The sequence below is a fragment of the Monodon monoceros genome, unplaced genomic scaffold (genome assembly GCF_005190385.1).
Source record: "Monodon monoceros isolate NGI ecotype Baffin Bay Population unplaced genomic scaffold, NGI_Narwhal_1 Super_Scaffold_10, whole genome shotgun sequence".
NCBI classification, from domain to species: Eukaryota; Metazoa; Chordata; class Mammalia; order Artiodactyla; family Monodontidae; genus Monodon; species Monodon monoceros.
The window spans coordinates 35,063,529-35,088,241 of record NW_021703766.1 but is presented as its reverse complement, the minus strand read 5'-3'; the positions used below and the strand labels follow the sequence as shown (position 1 = coordinate 35,088,241).

The 24,713-nt window shown below is 38.0% G+C and overlaps 1 protein-coding gene across 1 annotated transcript in view; it reads left to right on the top strand.

Annotated features, from left to right (window-relative positions):
- Positions 1 to 24,713, top strand: part of LONP2 (lon peptidase 2, peroxisomal) — a 98,257-nt gene that overhangs the window by 14,465 nt on the left and 59,079 nt on the right. Inside the window, exons 5-8 of the mRNA XM_029206889.1 lie at positions 1,033 to 1,196; positions 3,990 to 4,084; positions 8,886 to 9,144; positions 18,147 to 18,288. Of these exons, the coding sequence (XP_029062722.1) occupies positions 1,033 to 1,196; positions 3,990 to 4,084; positions 8,886 to 9,144; positions 18,147 to 18,288 (660 nt within the window). The remainder of the gene's footprint in view (positions 1 to 1,032; positions 1,197 to 3,989; positions 4,085 to 8,885; positions 9,145 to 18,146; positions 18,289 to 24,713) is intronic.

The following is a 24,713-nucleotide window of genomic DNA, read 5'->3' as shown; positions in this document are numbered from 1 at the left end:
AAATCTCACTTAAATATTTTATTTTTAGTTTTTCATACTTTAAAATATTTTATTAATTTTGTCTGCTAATGACTTATGTGAGAATAAAAGTATGTATTTAATATTTCTGTTTTTATAAAATAACTTTTTTTTTTACTGTTTTATGTTTTTAACTTTATATATTTGAATGTATTAAATAGGTAATTTCATAGGTTAAAAAATAACTTCCAAGACATTTAAATTAAATACCAGTATACCATTTTGCTCCAGTAATGGCTAGAGTTGATTCATGATATTAATGAGTTGAGAATTTCTAAAGAGCAGGTAGTTTTAAAATATGATAGAGAGTCATGGAGAAAGAGAACTTAAATAAGACCATTTGACTTGGCAAAGGAGAATGTTGTTGGATTTCAAAGAACAATTTCAGCACAATGGAGACAAAAGCCAAAGTACAAAGTACAAATTACTAAGTAATTGGTAGGAAAGGGGAAGTGGTGGTTAAAGCCTCTTGTTGGAAAAGCAGAATATCACAAGGGAATTAAATAATGTATAACTGGAAGGGACCATAGGTAAGATAAAATATTTTGAAAGGAGGAGGACTTTTCTGTCTGTTGACGACAAACAGAATAGAAGCAATGGTGGAAAGATTAAAGATGTTAGAGAGAAACTTTGTAGTGTAGGGGGCAAAATGGAATTTATTCAGTTGCCAAATGGTTAAGTGGTCATAAGTTTATCAAGAAAATAGTGGCTGCAGTAGTAGCTCAAGAAAAGGCAATTCTTAGATGTTTTAATTATTTCTAGTAGCCAGTTCCTTGCATTTTTTTTTTCTGTCTCATGCTGGTAGTGTTAGCATGTATGGAAGAATCATGTCCACCTTATCTTGGTCTGCTTTTTAAATCCTGCTCCCTCCATATGTGCATGTGCGTCCTACTTTTTCTGAACTTTAGTTCCTAAAGATTTAGACTCTAGCCATAAAAATGGATATGTCTAGCTCGATACTTCGTTTCCAATTTATTTTGACATGTGGTTTTACTTCTCTACTTTATGCTTTAGGTTATAGCAATACGCCCTATCAGGAGGATTACACACATCCCGGGTACTTTAGAAGATGAGGATGAGGACGAAGACAATGATGACATTGTCATGCTAGAGAAAAAAATACGAACATCCAGTATGCCAGACCAGGCCCACAAAGTCTGCGTCAAAGAGATAAAAAGGTAAATTGTAGAAGCTGTTCGTTCACTAGTATTTTCATTTTGCTTATTAACGTTAAAAATTGTTGCTTATGGAAATGAATGTGCTACTTTGCATTACAAAGCTGAGTCATTTGTTTCATATTCTTTGATCTTTCTCCTTTTCTTATGTTTAGTATAGTCATGGACCACTCTATTCATCTTACCTTTCCGTTGTCAACTGTTATATTTATCTTTATGGCTTTCCTAATTCTCAGGTTATAGCTGTGATCTGTGGAGTGCTTTTTCCTCTTCATTCCTCCACCAGAATCTGATTCTCAAAATGTTCTTAATACTCCTGAATCAATACCACTTTCACTAGTCTTTTCCTCAAATGCTGAGTATAAATGATACAACTCTTCCACCTACTGTATGCTATCAAACGTGATCACTATTGCAAGTGCCTTTTCATAGTCTTTTTTTTTTAATAAATCTTTATTGGAGTATAATTGCTTCACAATACTGTGTTAGTTTCTGTTGTACAACAAAGTGAATCAGCCATATGCATACACAAGTCCCCACATCCCCTCCCTCTTGAGCCCCCCTCCCATCCTCCCTATCCCACCCCTCTAGGTCATCGCAAAGCACCAAGCTGATCTCCCTGTGCTATGATGCTGCTTCCCACCAGCCAACTATTTTACGTTCGGTAGTGTATATATGTCGATGCTACTCTCACTTCACCCCAGGTTCCCTCTCCCACCCTGTGTCCTCAGGTCCATTCTCTGTGTCCACCTCTTTATTCCTGCCCTGCAACTAGGCTCATCAGTACCATTTTTTTGGATTTCATATATATGCGTTAGCATACGGTATTTGTTTTTCTCTTTCTGACTTACTTCACTCCGTATGATAGACGCTAGGTCCATCCACCTCAGTACAAATAACTCAATTTTATTGTTTCATTATATGGCTGAGTAATATTCCATTGTATATATGTGCCACATCTTCTTTATCCATTCACCTGTCGATGGACACTTAGGTTGCTTCCATGACCTGGCTATTGTAAATAGAGCTGCAGTGAACATTGTGGTACATGTGTCTTTTTGAGTTATGGTTTTCTCAGGGTATATGCCCAGTAGTGGGATTGCTGGGTCATATGGTAGTTCTATTTTTAGTTTTTTAAGGAACCTCCATACTGTTTTCCATAGTGGTTGTATCAATTTACACTCCCACCAACAGTGCAGAAGGGTTCCCTTTTCACCACACCCTTTCCAGCATTTATTGTTTCTAGATTTTTTGATGATGGCCATTCTGGCTGGTGTGAGGTGACACCTCATTGTAGTTTTGATTTGCATTTCTCTAATAATTAGTGATGTTGAGCATCTTTTCATGTGCCTCTTGGCCATCTGTGTCTTCTTTGGTAAAATGTCTATTAAGGTCTTCTGCCCATTTTTTAACTGGATTGTTTGTTTTTTTGATATTGAGCTCCATGAGCTGTTTGTAGATTTTGGAGATTAATCCTTTGTCTGTTTCATTTGGAAATATTTTCTCCCATTCTGAGGGTTGTCTTTTTGTCTTGTTTATGGTTTCCTTTGCTGTGCAAAAGCTTTTAAGTTTATGTCCCATTTGTTTATTTCTGTTTTTATCTCTGTTACTCTAGGAGGTGAGTCAAAAAAGATCTTGCTGTGGTTTATGTTGAAGAGTGCTTTTCCTGTTTTCCTCTAAGAGTTTTATAGTGTCTGGTCTTACATTTAAGTCTTTAATCCATTTGGAGTATATTTTTGTGTATGGTCCGAGCCCTGGTCTGAGAAGATCCCACATGCCGCGGAGCAACTAAGCCCGTGCGCCACAACTACTGAGCCTGTGCTCTAGAGCCTGTGAGCCACGACTGCTGAAGCCCGCACGCCTAGAGCCTGTGCTCCGCAACAAGAGAAGCCACCACAGTGAGAAGTGCACACACCGCACCATAACAAAGAGTAGCCCCGGCTCGCCACAGCTAGAGAAAGCCCACGCTCAGCAATGAAGGCCCAACGCAGCCAAAAAAAAACACCATATTTTGCTTAGAAATAATGTTTATTCAGTTACTGTTTTCTTCCTTAGATTATAAACTCTAGAGGGTAGGGACTGTCACTTTTTCTTTGTACAAGATAAAGTACAGGGGAACCTTGATGACAGGATAGGGTACATGGATTGATTACATTTTCTGGATAATCTCAGGGTTAAATAGAAAACCCATTTTTCCTTTCCATACTTGTAACGTTGTAACTATATTGCATTTTCTTTTATGAGTGAATTGTAATCAACCTAACTGATTGCTCGGTAACTGAAGGTTTGACTTCTGAGGTTCACAGTTAAGAATATAAATGTTGTTGAGGCTTATTTTATATTGACTCTGATATTGGTTAATAAATGCGGAACATCTGTGTGCAGAACACCTTATTACGCACTGCATATATTTTGGAAGTTGCATTTTTTTATTAAATATCTGGTGAGCTGACTTCATCTCTGATACAAAACAATATGTAATTATTGTATTATGCATGATTAGGCACTTAAGTAAATCATGGATAAGTGTGACTTAGACCCTCCCTGTGAGATACTGATACTGATAAGGCCATATTTCAAGGATAGAATCACGTATAGTGTTCCCCACCAGTTTGCAAGTATCTGTTTAAAACAAAATAATCATTTCATTAACTAGATTTTTTAAACTTTTTTCAGATTTGTTTAGCCAAAAATGAGTGATATATCTGGCCATGAAAGGGAGATATACTTGGTTTTTCTGTTTTACAGAATTTGCTATGTTCTTGAACAGATTTGCTATGTATTCTTTCCACACAGGCTCAAAAAAATGCCTCAGTCGATGCCAGAATATGCTCTGACTAGAAATTATTTAGAACTTATGGTGGAACTTCCCTGGAACAAAAGTACAACTGGTGAGCAAACAAAATAACACCTTTTTTTGCAGTCTGATTGTCACTCAGGAAGCGCAAGCAAATTCTGTTGAAATACTCCCCATTGACTTCCTGTTATAGTAGTTCATGATGTAAACTATTTAGAGACTAAACTTGTGTCATGTAGGTTTTAGGATGAAAAGGAAAAGAAGGTGCTTCATGGAAGTACCTTTCGCCTAATTGTGGAGAAAGTAAGATTTTCTGTAATTGGTGAAATATGTGTTTCTCAATACCAATAGTCAGACAATAAACTTTTATATTTATGTGCTCTTTGTCAGGAACATAGGAAAACAAAACAGTTTTGAGGTAGTTGGCAGTAAGTGCCAACTCAGTACTAGAGATTTTTATGTTTTCTAAAGGAAATAATTACATATAAAGGCAGGATAACAGTGGAACAGTTTTACCATTTGGAAGTTTGTTTTTCTCCCACTAGAACTTATTTAAAGAGCTTAAATTCTTTTCATCTCTCCATCCTTCAGTAGAATTTTTCTACCTATCAGGAGCATTTTATACCAGTTTTCTTAGGTATTTGTTATGTATTTTCTCTTGGGGTAAGAAATATACTCAGTCGTCTTTCAGAATCTTCAGAATCATTTTATTTGAATTTATGTCTGTTATTGGACACTCTTTTGTCAAGTTTACATACAAGGTTTGTTGAGTTCAGCAGGGCGTTGATTGCCTGAACTAGTTTTGGCATAAGTATAGCTGTATGGTTGACTTTTGAAAATTGAACAGATATATTATCCTGGCTAATAAAACTCTTACATTTAAAACAATGCTAGAAATTTTGAAGCATTAGCCCTAAAATGCACGTTTATGCCCCACATGAGGTATGATATACATACTAGATTTCAGGATGTTGAATTTTTAATATTAAAAAATACTTTTCTAAAAAAAAAATACTTTTCGGTTAATCTACAGAGGACCATGCTCTCTGGTGTTGAGCATTCAAAAAAATTATTTTTGTCTCAAAGAGGGCCCAGAATGAAGCATATTTGTGTTAAGTTAACTATGCTGGGGCAGTGTTAAGGTTAAAACAACCCTATATTAATTAGTTTTTTTTTGATAGGCTCACTTAACACATTAATGTGTGTGGCTAAAATTTTATATAAATGGAATGATATAGTATGTGCCCCCCCTTTTTTTTTGGTTCCTTCACTCAGCATAATTATTTTAAAGCTCCATGTTACTGCATTTATCAGTAATTGATTTATCCATTTACCTGTTGTTGGACATGTAGGTTGTTTCTAGGTTTTTGGCAACTGTATATAAAGCTGCTGTGGACTATGTCGGTAAATTTATTTCTTAATTTATTTCATGTTTACATTCATGACAGAATATTGCCTTCTAGTTGACGGTGTTTTACCAGAAAAACTGAAGCTGAATTTCTTAGTTTCATTCTTAATTCAAAATTTTCTAGAAATGCCGTAGTAAGATGAATGCAGGGGAGCATGCATTCCCATTGAATTAGCCCCTACTTGTCACTTGGTCAGTTTGAGTTCTGATGTCTGTCTGGATCTAGCTGGGCTGTTAGGAAATACATTTTGGTTCAGATCGTCTTCGGTTAACTCCTCACTCTCCATTGCCTACTTTTAAGTGAAGTGGTCCTATTCTGTGAGATTTGGAGAGGGTCCTGCTCCCTGTTAGTTTAGACCTGGGAAAGAAAGTTACATTTAAACTTTACATGTTTGGGCTTCCCTGGTGGCGCAGTGGTTGAGAGTCCGCCTGCCGATGCAGGGGACACGGGTTCGTGCCCTGGTCCGGGAAGATCCCATGTGCTGCGGAGCGGCTGGGCCCATGAGCCATGGCCGCTGAGCCTGCGCGTCGCGAGCCTGTGCTCCGCAACAGGAGAGGGCCACACAACAGTGAGAGGCCTATGTACAGCAAAAAAAAAAAAAAAAAAAAAAAAAAGTAAACTGTACATGTTTAACTGCTCTGATTTCACTTCATCTGCGTGAAATGAAACATCTTCCATTTTGGTGTGTGTTTGATAGGTATTTATTCGTGTCATTGATGGAGTGGTGGTAATTTCCAAACCCTGTTATTTTCTCTGTTGACAGTAGGGCTAGCGCACAAGGTGAAGCAGCACATCTAGGTAACTTGGTAACACCAGGGGTCTTGTTTTGAAATTTTGGTGTTCTTTTGGTAATGTTTTTCTGTGCTTCAGGATTTATTTTAACTAATGACTTAAGAGAAATGCAGGGCGTATATAGTATAATGGCCTGAGAATATTAAAATTGCAGGTTTTATTATTTGCTATTAGTAGCCTAGTAAATTGCTCTTGGCTTCCTCCCCTCCCCACTTGTCCTATTTGTAAAGTGAAATTAACTAGTAGCTAGGAATTTTTGTCAGGTTCATACAATGTAATTGTGGAGAGTTGAGGGCAAAATGTTTATTTGAATGCAGAGTGCTAGCTCCCACTCTTCACTGAAATAACCAAGAAAATATGAAAACAAGGCAAAGCTTTTTTTTTTTCCCCTTTACAGCTCAGAGAGTTTCTGCTGGATGTGGTCAGCATTAGAGATACATAGCACTCATGTACCCATCGTGAAAACACTTCTCATTGTTCATCATTTCAGTGGAGAACTGAAGATGGGTAAATTGTGGTACAGAAGTAGTCATGTTGAGCTTCTAAACCAGTACTATATAGACTTAGGTCTAAATAGTTATGAGTAAGATCATAAAACTGTGAAAATGTCTTTCATAATTCTTGTAAAGGGAAGCTTACCTAAGTAGAGATTATCAAAAGCAGAGAGGAATGAGTTGGAGGAAATAAGTTTGTTGATTTTCCATCTTGAATGGAGGGAGCCAGTAGATGCCATTTCAATCTTCTAATTGTAAATAGAAAAATATATGTTCATGTAAGTTTTAAATTTTTTATGTTTAATCACAGGTATTATTCATAATAGGAAACACATTCTGAATCATTAAAAATAATATTCAGAAAAGATACATCCTGTATAGAAAAGATATACAACAATACGTAACATGGAAATTATCTTTCCTTAAAAGTTTTAAAGAACTTTTAAAATTGTCTTTACGTGGCATATTAGAAGACATTGCTTCACTGTTTTCATTTTTTTCTAAAGTACATAGAAGTCTATTCTTAGTTTACTAAATGTTAATTAGGAATGGATGTTGCATACAACAAGTGCCTTTTTAGGTACAAAATGACATTTTGATGGAAAGTGTTTCTCCTTGGACATGATGATATAATAAATATGTTGATAACTGAATATTGAACCATCTTTGCATAACTAAAATAAATCCCACTGGGACTTAGTAGATTACTCTTTGAATAGATTTGATTTACAAGCATTTTAATATTTAGAGCTGTGCAAAATGGAATTGGTCTGAAGTGTTTTTGTTTGTTCGTTTGTTTACTATGGTAGGTTTTAGTGTCAGGGTTAGCATCATGCAACAGGAAACTTTCCATATTTCATTTATTCATATATTCATTGGTTGGCTTCTGAAGCCAGGAAAGGGAAAGAAATTTTATTCTTCCCTTTCCAAATCACGCAGCCAGGACTCTGACTAAAATGAATAGTACTATAATTAAATTACATACATTACTGCTTACCTGGGTTTTTGTAGACTAGTTTGGGAACCAGACTACCATTTAAGTCATTTTTTTTTTTCTTGTAGGAAAAATGTATAACAGGTTCCAAATAACTGATTGAAAGAGTGGACTTGTGTGTGTTTTTCTCTCTTCCATTTTCTTCTTCACTGTCAGTATTGTGGCTGTGGATTATCCTCTAGCTGCCACCCAGCTGATGAATTCCTTTTGGCTTCCATGACCTAGTGTTTAATCTGTGATTATTTCAGAGCCTGAAGCACATCAGTAAACCTAATGAAAGCTTGGCTCTAGAAACAGGGCCTAATTCATACATTTCTGGTGAGACTTTAATGGATAGAACTTAGGCAGTTCTTTATGTCTTAATTTTTTTTTTGACTTAATTTTCTTTTTGACCCAGCCCTTCTGTTTTAGAAGATTAGCTGAAGGAAATAATTACAGATATATGTGGAGATTTAGTTACAAGGATGCGCAGTGAAGCATGCTTTATAACTGTAAAGATTTGTGGATAACCTAAATGCTCAGCAATAGGGAATTAGTTAAATGAGTGTGGATAATTAAGTAATGGAATAATAGGTACCCACTAAACTGTTACTGAACAATACATTTGACACTGAAAGATGTCTGTAATATATTAAGTGAAAAAACATTTTACAAAACTTGAAGACCCATATAATCTTAGTTTGAAAATAGGTATGTAAGCGTGTGTGCACGCATACACACACACACTCACCCCCTCACACACAGAATCTGGAATAATACGTACTGAAGTGAAGGTAGTGATGTTCTCTAGGGGAGAAATGAAATTATGGGTGACTATTTCCTTTTCCTTTTATTAGTGTCATAGGGCTTTCTGGAATGAGCATATATAACTAATTGTAATAAGAAAAAAACACTTTAAAAAAAGAACAAATGCCAGCACAAATAGAATATGTAGAAATTATGTCTCCATAGAAATGTGTACCTAGAAAATCATTCCGAACGAAATGAGTATTAACTCCTTGAGTTTTTAATTATGTAGTGTCTACTATTTCTGTAAGTACTAAATCTTTTTAAGCAAGAAAACCAAGTCCGGGTCTCCCTGAAGACTCATTTAGAAGAAACCAAGCCTGTTCTTGTCACATCTTTTTTCAAAAAACTATTTTGACTCTTACCAGCCTGGAAAGGAGTTCCACATGCTCAGATTGTTTCTGTTGGGTTGCTTGACAGACCGTCTGGACATTCGAGCAGCTCGGATTCTTCTGGATAATGACCATTATGCCATGGAAAAATTGAAGAAAAGAGTGCTGGAATACTTGGCTGTCAGACAGCTGAAAAACAACCTGAAGGGCCCCATTCTGTGCTTTGTCGGCCCTCCTGGCGTTGGTAAAACAAGCGTGGGAAGATCAGTGGCCAAGACTCTGGGCCGAGAGTTCCACAGGATCGCACTTGGAGGCGTGTGTGATCAGTCTGACATTCGAGGACATAGGTAGAATACTTCTCGGTTTAATCTCTGATTTCCTTCCTTTTCATTTGTCTAGAGCCACCCCCCCCAACACCACCAAAAGCCAAGGCATAATGTATATCTTTTTCTTAAAGGGCTCTTTGTGTTACCTTGAATGGAAAGGACATTTATGGTACTTACCTGCTAGCCTAAAGCCTCTACCATCAGGGTATACCCAAACTAACCTTGATGTCTGTGTGACGGTGGATGTGGGGGTGGGGTGGTGTCTGTGCCTCAGCTTTCCTGGAATCTCATTTGAATGCAATTATAAATTAGTTATAATTAAATATTATATTTTTATATTCATTTTGGCCCAATAGCATTTCATAAATAATGACCCATAACTTTTAGAGTTAAGTCTATTAAGTGCAATAGCAGGCAAGTAGGAGGAGGTAAGAAATCTTTGGTAACAAATTTATTATGTTTGCATTTTAAACTTTCTTTCAAGGAGGCTGGTTTGCAGTGTGAGTATGAATAATAAGGAAAAAAGATAATTAAGGCTTTGCATTTTTGACACCCTTTCTATAAAAATACATTAAACTGTAAGAACTGTGTCTCTGATTAATCTGACATTATTAGAATGAGATTTGCATGTTATGTTCGTTGTTTTGTTCTCGGTGGCTCATATTGGAAGATGCTTTGGGAAAGCATGAACCTCTGTTTCGTAGTTGCAAGTTGTGAGAAAACATACCTATAGCTTATGTGTTAAGGAACATTTAAAAATGTAGAACATTTAAAAATGTAGAAATTATGAACTGATTAAAAGAATCAGTTGTATACCTGAGACTAATATAATGTAATATGTCAATTATATCTCAGTTAAAACAATTTTTTTAAAAGAAGGCATGTAACTTTGAGTAGAAGGTAATTAAACTGAAGATAAAACTTCTAACCTCAAGATCATAAACTCAATCTTAAAGTTGTAAAAGCATTGCAGGTTATAAGTGGGGGCTTTGGCAGGCATGCCAGTGCAAGCAGTGAACAACTGCCAGTGGCCAAGGGTAATTTAAATGCATATTTACAGTTTGGTGAGTATGGATTAAACTTGGATTGTGGGGAAAAGAAAAGAATACGATGCTTTTATAACATCTTATTTTCCATTTGCCTTATTCGTGGGATCCTTAGGCAGGGATGGGAAACTATTTCAGAAACTTTTTCATGAAAAATGGTTCTTTTTATTCTCTTTTATTTGCTTATTTACAATTCTTACGCATTGAAGAAAAAGCATTCCAAGATTTTAGTAAATAAGCAATGAGGACTGCAAATTAGGTCAGGGAATTGATTTGGGTCAGTTTTTCTGGCAATTTCAAATCATGTTTTTGTTGCCTAGACTTTCTTATTCTCACATGTGCCACTAGAGGCTGTAGTTTGCTCTTGTAAAGAAATTGGCATCGTGGACCCATCCTGGAGAAGCTAGATCTAGGACCTAAATCTTCTGATTTATGCTACAGAGCTTTAGGGAGGTGTTCTGCATGCAAGAGACTTGATTCCTGCACTCAGAGTTGTCTTAGTTTATTTCTTCCTTTTATTATCTGTGGCACAGTATTGTGTGATATTTGATGGAATTTAGAGAGTGAGTTTTTGGAGTTACTGTCATGTGAAATTAATGTCATGGGCACATGACATGTAGGTATTTGTCCTTATTTCTTCCTACATTAGTATTGATTATTCAGTAAGGCTTGGAGAGTGCTTAGTTCCCAGCACACCCTGAGCATTCAATAAAAGTTAGCTTTCATTATTATTTTAATTCTCAGTTCTCAGGAGGACAAGTTTAGATTTATAAGCTTCAATATGACTTTTTATAAAATTCAATCTGATTCTTAAATTGTACCTAAAATATCCTGTTTTGGGCATTATTATTTAATTTATGTGGCAGAATTGTGGAAAATGTTTTTTTATGATGCCTGCTGGTAGGCAGTATGTAATGTCATAATCCCCACCACTTCTTATAAGCATTGTTGGGTTTAAACAGATCTCTGTTTTCAATCTTTACTGAAACTGATAGACCTAAAATTTGTTCTCTTTTTTCAAGTGAGTATCCGTTCCTGTGTGTGACTATTGTTAAGAGGATTGAACCTAAAGAAAATGAGAATTTATTTTCTTTATGAGTCTTTAGTGAAAGGAGCTTGTGTATTTGCCTAAAATATGTGTAAATATAAGCTTTTTAGAAATGTGTGGGGCTTCCCTGGTGGCGCAGTGGCTGAGAGTCCGCCTGCCGATGCAGGGGACACGTGTTCATGCCCCGGTCCAGGAAGATCCCACATGACACGGAGCAACTAGGCCCGTGAGCCATGGCCGCTGAGCCTGCGCGTCCGGAGCCTGTGCTCTGCAACGGGAGAGGCCACAACAGTGAGGGGCCCGCGTACCGCAAAAAAAAAAAAAAAAAAATGTGTGGTGCGAATTGAGGTTATGATTGTTGCCAAATAAAAGGTTTGTGGGTTTGTCTCTGACTCATTCTACTAAGCCTGATTTTTGATACACCTTGCTGGTAAGCATGTACTCACTAGCCATCCCTGTACCAGATGTTTCACTAAACACTAGAGCCATCTGCCTTTGTGCTACTGGGGACTTATTACCCAGCTACCCACTAAATTATCAAAGCCTGGTGAAAATTTCTGTTTGAAAACCTGTTTGGAAGCAGGTGGAGCGTGGGGTGTGGTGGTTAAGGGGAGGGGGTTGAGAGCAGAGAATGCGCTTGTGTCAGAGTTGCGGGTTGGAGGAGGTGATAGGAGGGGAGAGAACGGTAGAGGATTATAGCACAGCCACGGGGTGGAGTGTGTGGGCATTTGGGAACACCCAGGTCTTGGCATTTAAGTACCGGTCACATGCCCACAAGTAGAGTTCATGCAGAGTTTTGTTTTTCCCCAGCTTGTGAGTAGGCACCACTGTTCTGCAGCCTTAAAATAGCCAAGGAAAAACAGAGCTGTGTTCTCTTATCTTCCTTGCTTATTCTCGATTCTGTCACTCACTTTCCCCATTTTCCTATGCATGGAGCTCCAGCCTTTTGGTAGAAGTACCTGTTTATGTGGAGGAAGGTGCTAATAAGTTAGGAATTTATTTTTAAAACAACCTAAGATATGTCTTTTAGAGTTAAAACGATAATGAGATGAAAGATGGGGAAGAAAAAAAAAGACTTGGTTTACATTTAAATCTTAAACTGGGAAAATATAGTGATCTGACTGAATATCGGCCCATTGTTTTGGTTCATATTATTTTGAGTGGATTAGAGGAAGAATAGTCATGTTTATGCTCCATATTAACTAATGCATTGTTTTCAATTTAGCGTTTCTCATTACCTCCATTGGGATTTTTCTGTCTACTTTTATATGCCATGGAATCTCTCTTCCCATCTATCAGTTTTTATGACTTACATTTTTGTATTTAAATATTTAAATAATTTAAATCAGTTCATAGACATTAAGTATAAAGTGACTTCTTTTAGGATGAAGTTTTATGAAATGATGTTTCTATAACGATCTTTTTTCATTAGCTGTTCCTCAGTGAAATATACTACTGTTGCGATATTTCTCAAGTTATTGTTGAGAGTAACTGGAAGTCACTGACCAGCTGTTTGTTCAGATGATAAAGTTCTATCATTGTAAGGAATCCTTGGCTCAATTCTTAAACAAGATGAGAAGAAAAATGAACTTTTCTTTCCACATTGATACATTTTCATATGTAACCTGAAATAATGATGTTTTAAATAAATTTGCTGTTTCATTATTAGGGAAAAATACCTGAAGCAGCAAGCCTTTAAAATATTTTTAGCATGGTATGCCAGACATGTTACGGTTTGCTCACTAGCCTCCTTTATAACCTATATTTGTATGCAGCTCTTTTTTTTTTTTTTTTGCGGTACGTGGGCCTCTCACTGCTGTGACCTCTCCCGTTGTGGAGCACAGGCTCCGGACACGTAGGCTCAGCTGCCATGGCTCATGGGCCCAGCCACTCCGCGGCATGTGGGATCTTCCCAGACGGGGGCACAAACCCGCGTGCCCTGCATCGGCAGGCGGACTCTCAACCACTGCGCCACCAGGGAAGTCCTGCAGCTCTTCTTTGCCTCCGAAAAACTTTCAGGTTATCTTGAGGCCCCAGCCCAAGGCTTCCTCCATTAAGATAAGTGCAGTCAGTGATGATCCTATTCTCTGAACTGACTACGTACTATCTGTTGTGCTCTTCAGTGATCAAATAATACAGGCCTCTGGCATTTCTAATATATTCCTATAGAGGTAAAACATAGCTATATTAAAAGTAGGAGCTCTGTAGGGTAGGCGTTTTCACATGTCTTATACTCCTCTGTACCAGTCTGTGCTGCCAAGCACAGTGCCAAACGTGGTAAGTGCTCTCTAAGTGCTGCGTGAGTTCAAGTAGGATTAAAACGTGTTGGAAGTCATGCAGTCCTTTAGATGAGCACATCCATGCAAATGATTTAGGAATGACTGCTGTAAGAACAATTTGATTTGTTTAGACATGCTATATTAAAGACTATTTTTAGTTCCTTAAAGACTGTTTTTCTTTTTTAAAAAGAAATCATTAGGATCTCTTTTAGGTTTATTACTTTTGCCAACTTGAGAGGTATATATGTACACCCTTGGTAGAAAATTAGAAAAATAAAAGGAAAAAAATCCTCATGTTTTTCTACCATACAAAGGTAATCACCTTTAACATTTTATTTCCTGCCCAACTTTTCATTGGGCAGCTTTTGCCATTTTTTTTAAAGCAACAGATTTATCCTACCCTTTCCACTTAGCATTATAACATAAACTTTTTATATTACAAATTGTTTGTAAATATCACTTTAATAGTTTGTGTTATAGCCCATAAGAGCTCCTTAATTGGATAGGCATGAAAAAATTGATGGTAAATGCCTGCTTTTCTCCCTCTCTACATACTGGAAAAGAGGTGAGTAAAACATCCCTTATTCCTGACATTTATCCTGATATCCTTGGCAGCGACAGAATGACCAGCTTCTTGGATTACATTAGATTTGAATATATCTAGGGATGATGCAGAGTAGTAAAATAATTGGTTACCATAGAGCTGTAAATAGATGATATTGTAATTTTGTGTAGTTGTTTTTTGAAGTATAACACAGACTACTTTTTGGAAAATTAAAAACGCTGATCTTGTAAGTTAAAATTTTGAACTGTGTAGACACTTTTGTTTTTGTGTATCTTATACACTAGTTGAATTGTCCTGATAAACCTGTGAACTGCCTGTAATAATTATACTTATGAATCCATATGTTATTTAGTTCACTTGTGTACTTTAAGAAAAACTCCTAGGTAATTACATATTCAGGCTGAATAATACGTAATTAAAATGATACATTCTTTGCAAACTTTCCTATATTGTGCTACATTGCTTTCTAGATGTTGTATCACAAGGAAGAACATAGAAAAGACAGTATTTTGCCCTCAAAAAAGTTATAGTTTGTAAAAGAATACTAGTTTCATTTATTTCCTACTTAATGTAGTTTCTCAGTAGGATATTTTGGTATGCTAATTTGTTTTTTTAAATGTTTGTGTTTGTTTAGTGATGTTGAAAGAGAACATTTTCATTTGTGTGTTGCTACATTTTTCACCGTCTGATTCATATTCCAAAGGCTTATTCAAAGTTTATTCTGTAACTTCAGTTAGTGAATTGCCTGTTACGCATACTTTGTGGCAAAAGAGAAGCACATTATAGATATTTTCAGTAGCTTACAGACTCTGATAATAGTTGTCTTGGTTTGACATCTAGACTAGTGGTACACATTTGAGGATGTCATCTGTGATTAAGGAACTCTAGAGGCATTGAGCACACTTGTTGCTGTTGTAACTGAGCAAAGGGCTCGTCTGCTCACAGCACAGAAAGCTGAGTTCTGACAGTGGGTTTGTAGCAAAGGAAGGGTTTATTGCAGGGCGCCAAGCAAACGCATGGGAGACAGACCCCAGATCCAGTTCCAGTTGATCTTTGACTGAGGGTTTTTTTAAAAGGCAAAGAACAAAAAGGCTGCGGTTAATTATCATCTTGTGACATTTCCTAATCATAGTTTCAGGAGTCAGGATGTCTCTGGTTTACAATTCTCTGGCCAGGTAGTCCCCGGCTCATCTTGCCCTGGAGAAATAACCTGAGTTTGTATGTTAATGATAAGATCTATAACAGTGATATTAGTACATTAACAATGTTATTGACAACAGCAATTTCAGTCATCTGACTCTGGTTGACCAGTGTTGGCAGGATTGAGGTCAGAGAGGATAAGAAAAGGAGTAAAGTTTTGGATAGAGAGATTAATCATAAACTCGGTAAGAGAACTTGGTTTGGGGGGCTTGGTTTCACTATGAAAAGACATTTATAAGAGTTGCTTCTGGAACTTACCTGGTGGCGCAGTAGTTAAGAATCGGTCTGCCAATGCAGGGGACACGGGTTCGAGCCCTGGTCTGGGAAGATACCACATGCATAGCAGAGCAACTAAGCCCACGCGCCACAACTACTGAGCTACTGAAGCCTCCGCGCCTAGAGCCCATGCTCCGCAAAATGAGAAGCCCATGCACCGCAACGCCGGGCGCACAGCAACAAAGATCCAACGCAGCCAAAAAAAAAAAAAAAAAAATTAATTGAAAAAAAAGAAGAGTTGCTTCCATGAGACAGAGATTGAAATGGGATCCAAATTTAGGTGTACTGATTTCTGCTTTTGTATTTTTTCTAGGAAATTAGAAGTTGACTTTAAGTAGCTATTACTAATAACAATTATAATTAACATCTTTTGAAAGCTTACCATGTGCCACGTACTGTGCTTTGTGCTTTACCTATTATGTTCTCTCGTGATCTCATATAATCCATCAGGTTGGCACTGTTACTATCCCCATTTTAGCAGATGAGGAAACTGAGGCTTGGGTCATGTTATTTATGCAAAGCAGTACTCAGAGACTTATATGACCTTAACAACGGTGATAGAAAGATACTTTGGGTGCTGTCATTGTTGATCTGTTGTCCTTAAACAAATAGGAGAAACAAACTTTTGTTTGGGGAACAATCTTACAACTCTATATGCAGCATCTAATCTGTATTTCGACCCACTTTCTGTCATCAGAATGCTCACTGACTCTTTAGAGGAGGCGATATGCTTGGTACCCATGGATAAAACCTAGGTTGTAAGTATGAATCAGGCAAATTGTAGGGCCAGTAAATGTTGCAGACATTACATTATTGGAAAGATCACTTTGTGAGGGGTGGTCAGGAAAAGTTTGGTAGAATTTCTGGGATTTACCTAGGTGGGGAGAGTATTAAGGGCAGGAAGGCACCATATTAACAAAGGTAAAAAAGCTTAAGGGCTATTAATAGGACCTTTATTGTGGATGAAGCAAGAGCATAAGGGCAGCAAGTTAGGAAAGCTGGTGGGGACTGGATTGTGAAGAGCCTTGAATTCCAGACAAAGGAATTTGGACCTTATTCTCTAGGTTCTGGGAAGCAGTAGAAAGTTTAGGAGGAGTTGTTTGTATACTGTGACTAGTACCTAGATTTCCGCTTCTTCTTTAGAAAGGGCAGCTGCCTAGAATATTATTTTCTCTCCATGACTTTAGGTCTAGAATTGCAAGTACCTGTTTTTGAAATCTGCCTATCAAAAGCAGTAAGGGAAAGGAAATTAATGCCCTTTCTTTTAAGGAATGACCCTTAGAGGCTTTGAGGTTTTTTTGTTTTGTTTTTAATTTCCCTTCCCTACTTATTCACAGAAGGCTGACAGATCTGTAAGTTCTCTAGAGAGAATTTCAGAGAATTTATTAATCGTGAGTCTTGTCGTTCCTATATCCTGTTCTGAAATCTTGAAATGTGCTAACTCCTTATTATAAGTTGACAGTATTTACTGTATCTGGTTCCAGGGCCTTGATCACTCCCCAAGATGAAAGGCATTCCCACGATATTTTTAAGGCGTTCTTGTCTTTTCAAAGGTCACTGTTTACTCTGTCCTACTTTATACCAGTCATGTGGCAGAACTGCTCCGTGAGCTAGCTTTGTGCAGATCATGAGATACGGCCGCTGTTCCACTTGCCCTTGGTTTGTTTCTTGCAGGCATTCACCCTTTTATGCCTCTTTACAAACAGCATTTGATTTGCTCATGGGTTAGGCAGCAAGGTTGTAACTAAAATTAGTAAACTGCTGCTTAAAATAAAGTTTTGCTGGCTTTGTAGAAAAGGCACTTTTTTCAGTTTGACAAGCATATTTTTATTTCATGTCACGTTGTGCATTTGTCAATTATGTAGATGATTCTTGTTGAGATATGTTAAAGCAGCCTCTAACATTTGAATGCATGACCTAATGTCTGGCTGAGCTTGGTTTTGCCAATCAGTGTATATAGGGTGAACACAGTTTTATGCAAAAGGCCAGAATTAATGGAATTTTGATATAAATACTGTTGGCCCCAGGTCCTCTTACTACAGTAAATAACAAATTATTCCCTCTGAATATAAAAAAGTTGGAATTTTTCTTTCTTTTTTGGGGGAGAGGCCTACATTTTGAGTGGTCCTTTGAACCAATTCTGATTTCCTTTATGAAGATGGTGATGATGTTTTAGCCAGCTCTGGGTCAGCCATTTCAGTCTGTAAGAAGGTAGTTATGTTGGGGTTTGGTAAGTGCCAGGGAGGTGCCCAGAAAAACTATGAAAAATGTGGGAATTAAATTCATAGGGCTCTTTGGATGTTTTAGAATCTCAAAGAGTAAGAATCATAACTATGTGATTTAAGTATAATTTTTTTCAGTTTCACTAAGTGGCAAAAATCCGATACAACGCCTCTAATATCATGGGTAATTTACAGCGAGAATTCAATAGAAAATAAGAATTGAATCTAGTAACTCTTTGATGTATCACAGGGCTTTTAAAATTTACAGTATCTCTTTGCTATATTCCTGTGATAACTAAATGACTGTTTCCCAATCCAGAGTTTTGATTTCTAAGTGATACTGCTCTGCCATCTCCCTGTTGCTAATCTACTACTCGCCTTCCACAGACGCACCTATGTTGGCAGCATGCCTGGCCGGATAATCAATGGCTTGAAGACTGTTGGGGTGAACAATCCAGTGTTCCTGTTAGATGAGGTGGACAAACTAGGAAAAAGTCTACAGGGTGATCCTGCAGCAGCTCTGCTTGAGGTAAGATTTAGGAAATTCCCTGTCTGTAATCACACTGGAAGAGTATGGGTGGGTGAGAGTAGATAGTCATATTTAGGGAACATATACATTGATGTGGGTTTAACCATGGGAAAAACACTTTGATACAAACTGAAACCTGAAGCCATTTGATATTTAAATTAAAATGTCATAGAGATTTTCTTTTTTCTTTTTCTAATAATTCCCCTCATTTCTTTCTTTGTTTTTATCAAGTAGTTTCAGAAAAATTTTATGCATACTTATTGTTTAGAGACCAGTTGTTCTATAAGATTGTTACAAAAAACAGCAAGCACGTCTCCTCCCTGGGGTGCCTTATTTCCTCTTCTGCACTTTGATCCTCTGACTTTTAGTTGATTAGTCCATTTTCTAGAGATCATGGCTGTACTGCTTTCTTGATTTTAGAGTTTTTGGCATTATAGATTCCTATCTATAGGATATGATTTTGCTTGCTTGCTTCCTTCTGCCCCTACTATATCATTTTTATATCCCCAATCTCCCAATATAAATTTTATCCTGATTTTGTTAAGTCATTGTTGAGTACTTACACTATTATAGTTATATAAGTGCTTTTCACAGCTGAGCCATGTGGTGAACTGTGATCACTTTGCTTTTTCTGTCCTTTTTGTTTTTCTGTGTTTTTAAACATGTTTTTAGAGTTAATAATCATCTTGTTTCTTTTGTTCACTTTCACCAACTGTCTAATTTTCATTGGGAGACTTCCAGACACTTTGTGTTTTATTGGTTTTGTCTTCTCTAAGCCTCTAATCTGAACTGGTTGTTCCCACACTAGGCACAGAGCTGTGGTCCGAGGATCTCCCTTCACCTCCCCCCACATTGGGTTTCCTGTTTTCCGTATTCCATGTCTTCCTCTTTCTTGGTTTATTCTCTCATTGTCCTGGTATTAGTCTCCCAGTAGCTTCCTGAGAAAGCTTGCATGTAAACGTTCTTCAACTTTGCATATCTGAAAATGTCTTTATGTTTCTCTCATACTTGATTGTTAGTTTGACTGGGTATAGAATTCCAGGTGGAAATAATTTTCCTGCAAAATTTTAAAGACATTTCTCCATTGTTTTCCAGTTTTCAGTGTTGCTATTGATGAGACTAAGTCTTTTGTGACTTGTTTTACTCTCTGAAAACTTTTCAGATCTCCTGTTTATCCCAGTGTTCTGAAAATTTACAATAATCTGACGTGGCATGGGTCTCTTTACATTTTTGCTGATGCTTTGAAGGTTCCTTGTATTGGAAAATCCTCTCCTTTTATTTCTGTAAAATTTTCTTGAATCCTTTTGTTGATGATTTCTTCACCATTTTTGGAGAACTCCTATTAATTTGATGTTAGATCTTTAATTTTCTTATCTCTCCTATTACTCATCTTTTTTATTTTTTGTTCTGCTTTCTGTGAAGAGTTCCTCAGCTTTATCTTTTAATCCTTCTATGAGTTTGTCATTTCAAAGAACCCCTTTTTTTAACTTCTCTGCATGTTCTTTTTATACTACCTTGCTCTTGTTACATAGTTGTAAAATGTCCTTTTGTCTCTGTGAGAAAAATACTAATAGATTAAAAGAAATTCTTTTTCCTTTCTTTGCTCCAAAGCTGCATTTATCTATTCGTTATATGTTTTTTCTGGTCTCTGTCTTTTATATTAGAGTCTTTCATTAGATGTCTGGCAGTTTTTGTGTGTTCATATTTAATAGTGAGGCATGAAAAAGCTGATTGGAAGCTATGAACATATGAGAGGGGGCTTATTGATTACAATTTTCGCAGTAGGGTTATCTGATAATACATTTCATTGAGGAACCTTCTGTGTCAATAACTTTAGGTCTTTCTGTTGAGTCTTTCTCAGAGAAGACTCTTTAAGTCTCTTGGCTTGAGAATGAAGGCCTGGCTGCCAACATTCTAGGAATCAAGCATTCAGCATCCTGGATGTATGCATTCACCTGAACTGTTGTTTTCAGTATAGTATGTACTCTACTCAGCTGTGCCCAGTGTCACCTGCACAGGGAACCACTGCTTTATGTTCTTAAGAAAATCCCAGTACTTTGCTGGGATAGGGGAAGGGATCTGGTGTGCCTGACTGCTTCATAAATTTACTTTAACCAGTCCTCCTTATTTTGCCACCTCTGCCCCCACTCTTTACCCTGGTTTAAGTAAAATATTATTAATATTCAAATTGATTTGTAAAACCGAGGGAAAACTTGCTTTGTAAAAGGTTTTTTCTTGTTTATTTCCTTGCTTTGAGTTCCCTCTGGCTTCCTGTTTTTCTGTTTTTGTAATCTTCTTAGAACAGGATGGACTGGGACATGTGTCTTATGAACAGGGAGTCCATACATTCTGTTTTGCATGGACAGTCCCAGTTCATGCCTAATTATTAATTGCACTCTCTTTTAGTCTTAGAAGTGGGTCCTCTTCGGACAAAAAGTACAGTTACCAAAAAAAAAAAAAAAAAGTACAGTTACCCTACTTTAAAAGCCCCAGGGCTTGGAGATAAGAGTTTGATTTGGTTTGGTTTTGCTTGTTTTTATTTGAAGACAGTTCTCTTCTGGCTCAGTAACTGGTTTACTCATCAGTACTCCGAATGATAAAATAGTGAACATTATTTAAGATTTTAGTGGTTTCTTAGTTGTTAACTTTAGACATGCAGTTTAATTTAATTGGGGCACTTTTCAGATAATCTGACAGATTCTCCCGTTAGACACTTACTGTTACCCTGTTGAAAAGAACTTAAGAATAATTCCCTGATAGTTAGATTTCCCAACAGACTATATGTAGGAGTCCTGAAACAAGTCCACCAAAGACAGCTTCACAAGTAGTAGGAGAAGATGATTAAGCCCCCTGTATGTTTGTTTGACTGTATATTTCAAATGTTCACCTAGTGCTTTGTGGTGATTCAGTAATATTTGTTGCGTTGAATTGATCTTTGATAACAAGCAGCTGATATATTGATATTTTCTTACCTGCCGTAGAACTTGGTATTCACTCTTCTGGCAATTTCCAAACTAAAAGTACCAAAGCCTCAAATGATACCTCAAAGTAAATGCTACCCTGGGCCACATGTTTATCTCTGATGTTTAGTGACGAATGGCATCAGTTCCTTATAGACTGGTATCTGTGAAGCAAGACGTAGATTTGGAAGAACTGAGTGTCTTGGTCCCTGACCTCCTCCTTCTCCCTGCCTGCCCAAATCCTGGGTAGAAACCTCTCATACCTCACAGGTTATTGAAGCAAATAAGAATATATATAAAAGCACTCTGTAAACTGTAAATCACTCTACAGATAATATTTTAATTTAATATCCACTGACATTTCTTTTGTGTCTGTTTTGAAAGCCACTTCAAATTTTCCAATACCAGTAGATCCCCCTGAATGAAAAAAATGAATAAATTCAATTACTCAACACCTTGTATTTAAAGTAGAATATTACTGAGAGTCTGGAATATTCAAGAGCATGTGTTTTTTATCTTTCCATATAGAAAACCTACTTTTTCAAAATTGACGTTTAAACATTATTTATAAAATTTACTCATACAAGATTATTTTTATTTTACAGCTAACTTGTATTAAGAGAATATGTACTGGATATGAAGAACATAATAGTAGATATAGAGTGGTTACTCTGAATAAATTAGAAAATAAACTTGTTCTGCCTGTAGATTCTTCTTGCCTTCATGTTACTCATGAAGAATATGCTGATTTCCTTGAGCTTCCATGGAATTGTTGCTTATATAAAACAGAATGTATTTCCAGCATACTGTTGTCAGCATAGAAATATTTACTTAAAATTTAGATACCTCTTTTTTTTGGGGGGGGGGAGCGGTTCGCAGGCCTCTCACTGTTGTGGCCTCTCCCGTTGCAGAGCACAGGCTCTGGACGCACAGGCTCTGGACGCGCAGGGTCAGCGGCCATGGCTCACAGACCTAGCCGCTCTGCGGCACGTGGGATCTTCCCGGACCGGGGCACGAACCCGTGTCCCCTGCATCGGCAGGCGGACTCTCAACCACTGCGCCACCAGGGAAGCCCCTAGATACCTCTTTTGAAAATTTATTGGAAGAATATAAAACTAGATCTAACTACTTGATAAACAAATGTTGGTAGTAGAATTCAGGCAAGTCTGTTGTTGAATAGTGTTAAAATATTAGATGCAAGGAAAGTCCTTTTATGTAATTATTAGACTCAAAATTATGGAAGTTTTATCAGCTAGATTATTATCATGTTTATAATTAATTCAAGATTCAGACTGTTTGTTAAATATAAGTGCATTTCTGAAATACACTTTTGTGTGAATGGGCAAATAAAATACATGGATACTATACCAAATTTTCTATATAGGCAATAATATTACAGTTCTAATATTAGAACTGAGCCACCAGGGAAGTCCAAACTTCTTTATTTAAAACTGAAGTTGTTGGGGACTTCCCTGGTGGCGCACTGGTTGGGAATCCACCTGCCAATGCAGGGGACACGGGTTCGAGCCCTGGTTCAGGAAGATCCCACATGGCGCGGAGCAGCTAAGCCCGTGTGCCACAACTACTGAGCCTGCACTCTAGAGATTGTGAGCCACAACTGCTGAGCCCATGCACCACAACTACTGAAGCCTGCGTGCCTAGAGCCTGTGCTCCGCAACAAGAGAAGCCACCGCGACGAGAAGCCAGCGCACTGCAACAAAGAGTAGCCTCCGCTCGTGGCAATTACAGAAAGCACACACGCAGCAACAATGACCCAACGCAGCCATAAATAAATAAAATTTATTAAAAAATGAAAAAAAACAACTGAAGTTCTTAATTAGAATTAGATCCAGTTGAGTCCTTCAAGATGGCGGAGGAGTAAGGTGTGGAGTTCACCTTCCTCCCCACAAATACATCAGAAGTACATCTACATGTGGAGCAACTCCTACGGAACACTTACTGAGCGCTGGCAGAAGACCTCAGACCTCCCAAAAGGCAAGAAACTCCCCACGTACCTGGGTAGGGCAAAAGAAAAAAGAATAAACAGAGACAAAAGAATAGGGACAGGACCTGCACCTCTGGGAGGGAGCTGTGAAGGAGGAAAAGTTTCCACACACTAGGAAGCCCCTTCACTGGTGGAGATGGGGTGTGGAGGCAGGGAAGCTTCGGAGCCACGGAGGAGAGCGCAGCAACAGGGGTGCAGAGGGCAAAGCGGAGAGATTCCCACACAGAGGATCGGTGCCGACCAGCACTCACCAGCCCAGAGGCTTGTCTGCTCACCTGCTGGGGTGGGCCGAGGCTGGGAGCTGAGGCTCAGGCTTTGGAGGTCAGATACCAGGGAGAGGACTGGGCTTGGCTGTGTGAACACAGCCTGAAGGGGTCTAGTGCGCCACAGCTAGCCAGGAGGGAGTCCGGGAAAAAGTCTGGAACTAAGAGGCAAGAGAACATTGTTTCAGGGTGCGCGAGGAGAGGGGATTCAGAGCACCACCTAAATGAGCTCCAGAGACAGGCGCGAGCCGCGGCTATCAGCGCAGACACCAGAGATGGGCATGAGACGCTAAGGCTGCTGCTGCGGCCACCAAGAAGCCCGTGTGAAAACACAGGTCACTTGTGGCCCACCACTGCCAGGGTCCCGTGATCCAGGGACAACGTCCCCCAGCGAACACACAGCACGCCTCAGGCTGTTGCAACATTGCACTGGCCTCACCCCGCATTCCCTATCCCTCCCTCCCCCTGCCTGAATGAACCAGAACCCACGAATCAGCTGCTCCTTTAACCCCGTCCTCTCTGAGCGAAAAACAGACACCCTCAGGTGACCTACATGCAGAGGCGGGGCCAAATCCAAAGCTGAACCCCAGGAGCTGTGCGAACAAAGAAGAGAAAGGGAAATCTCTCCCAACAGCCTCAGAAGCAGCGGATTAAATCTCCACAATCAACTTGATGTACCTGCACCTGTGGAATACCTGAATAGACAACGAATCATCCCAAAATTGAGGCGGTGGATTGTGGAGCAACTGTAGACTTGGGGTTTGCTTTCTGCATCTAATTTGTTTTTGGTCTCATATTTATCTTAGCTTAGTATTTAGAGTTTAGTATCATTGGTAGATTTGATTATTGATTTGGTTGCTCTCTTCTTTTTTTCTAATATATATATATATATATTTTTTTTTTTTTCCCTTTTCTCTTTTTGTGGGTGTGTATGCTTCTTTGTGTGATTTTGTCTGTGTAGCTTTGCTTTTACCATTTGTCCTAGGGTTCTATCTTTTTTTTTATTAGTATAGTTTTTAGCGCTTGTTATCACTGGTGGCTTTGTTTTTGGGTTGGGTTTGGTTGCTCTTTTTTTTAAATTACTTTTTAATTTTTAATAATTTATTTTAAAAACTTTATTTTCTTTCTTCCTTCCTTCCTTCCTTCCTTCCTTCCTTCCTTCCTTCCTTCCTTCCTTCCTTCCTTCCTCCCCTCCCC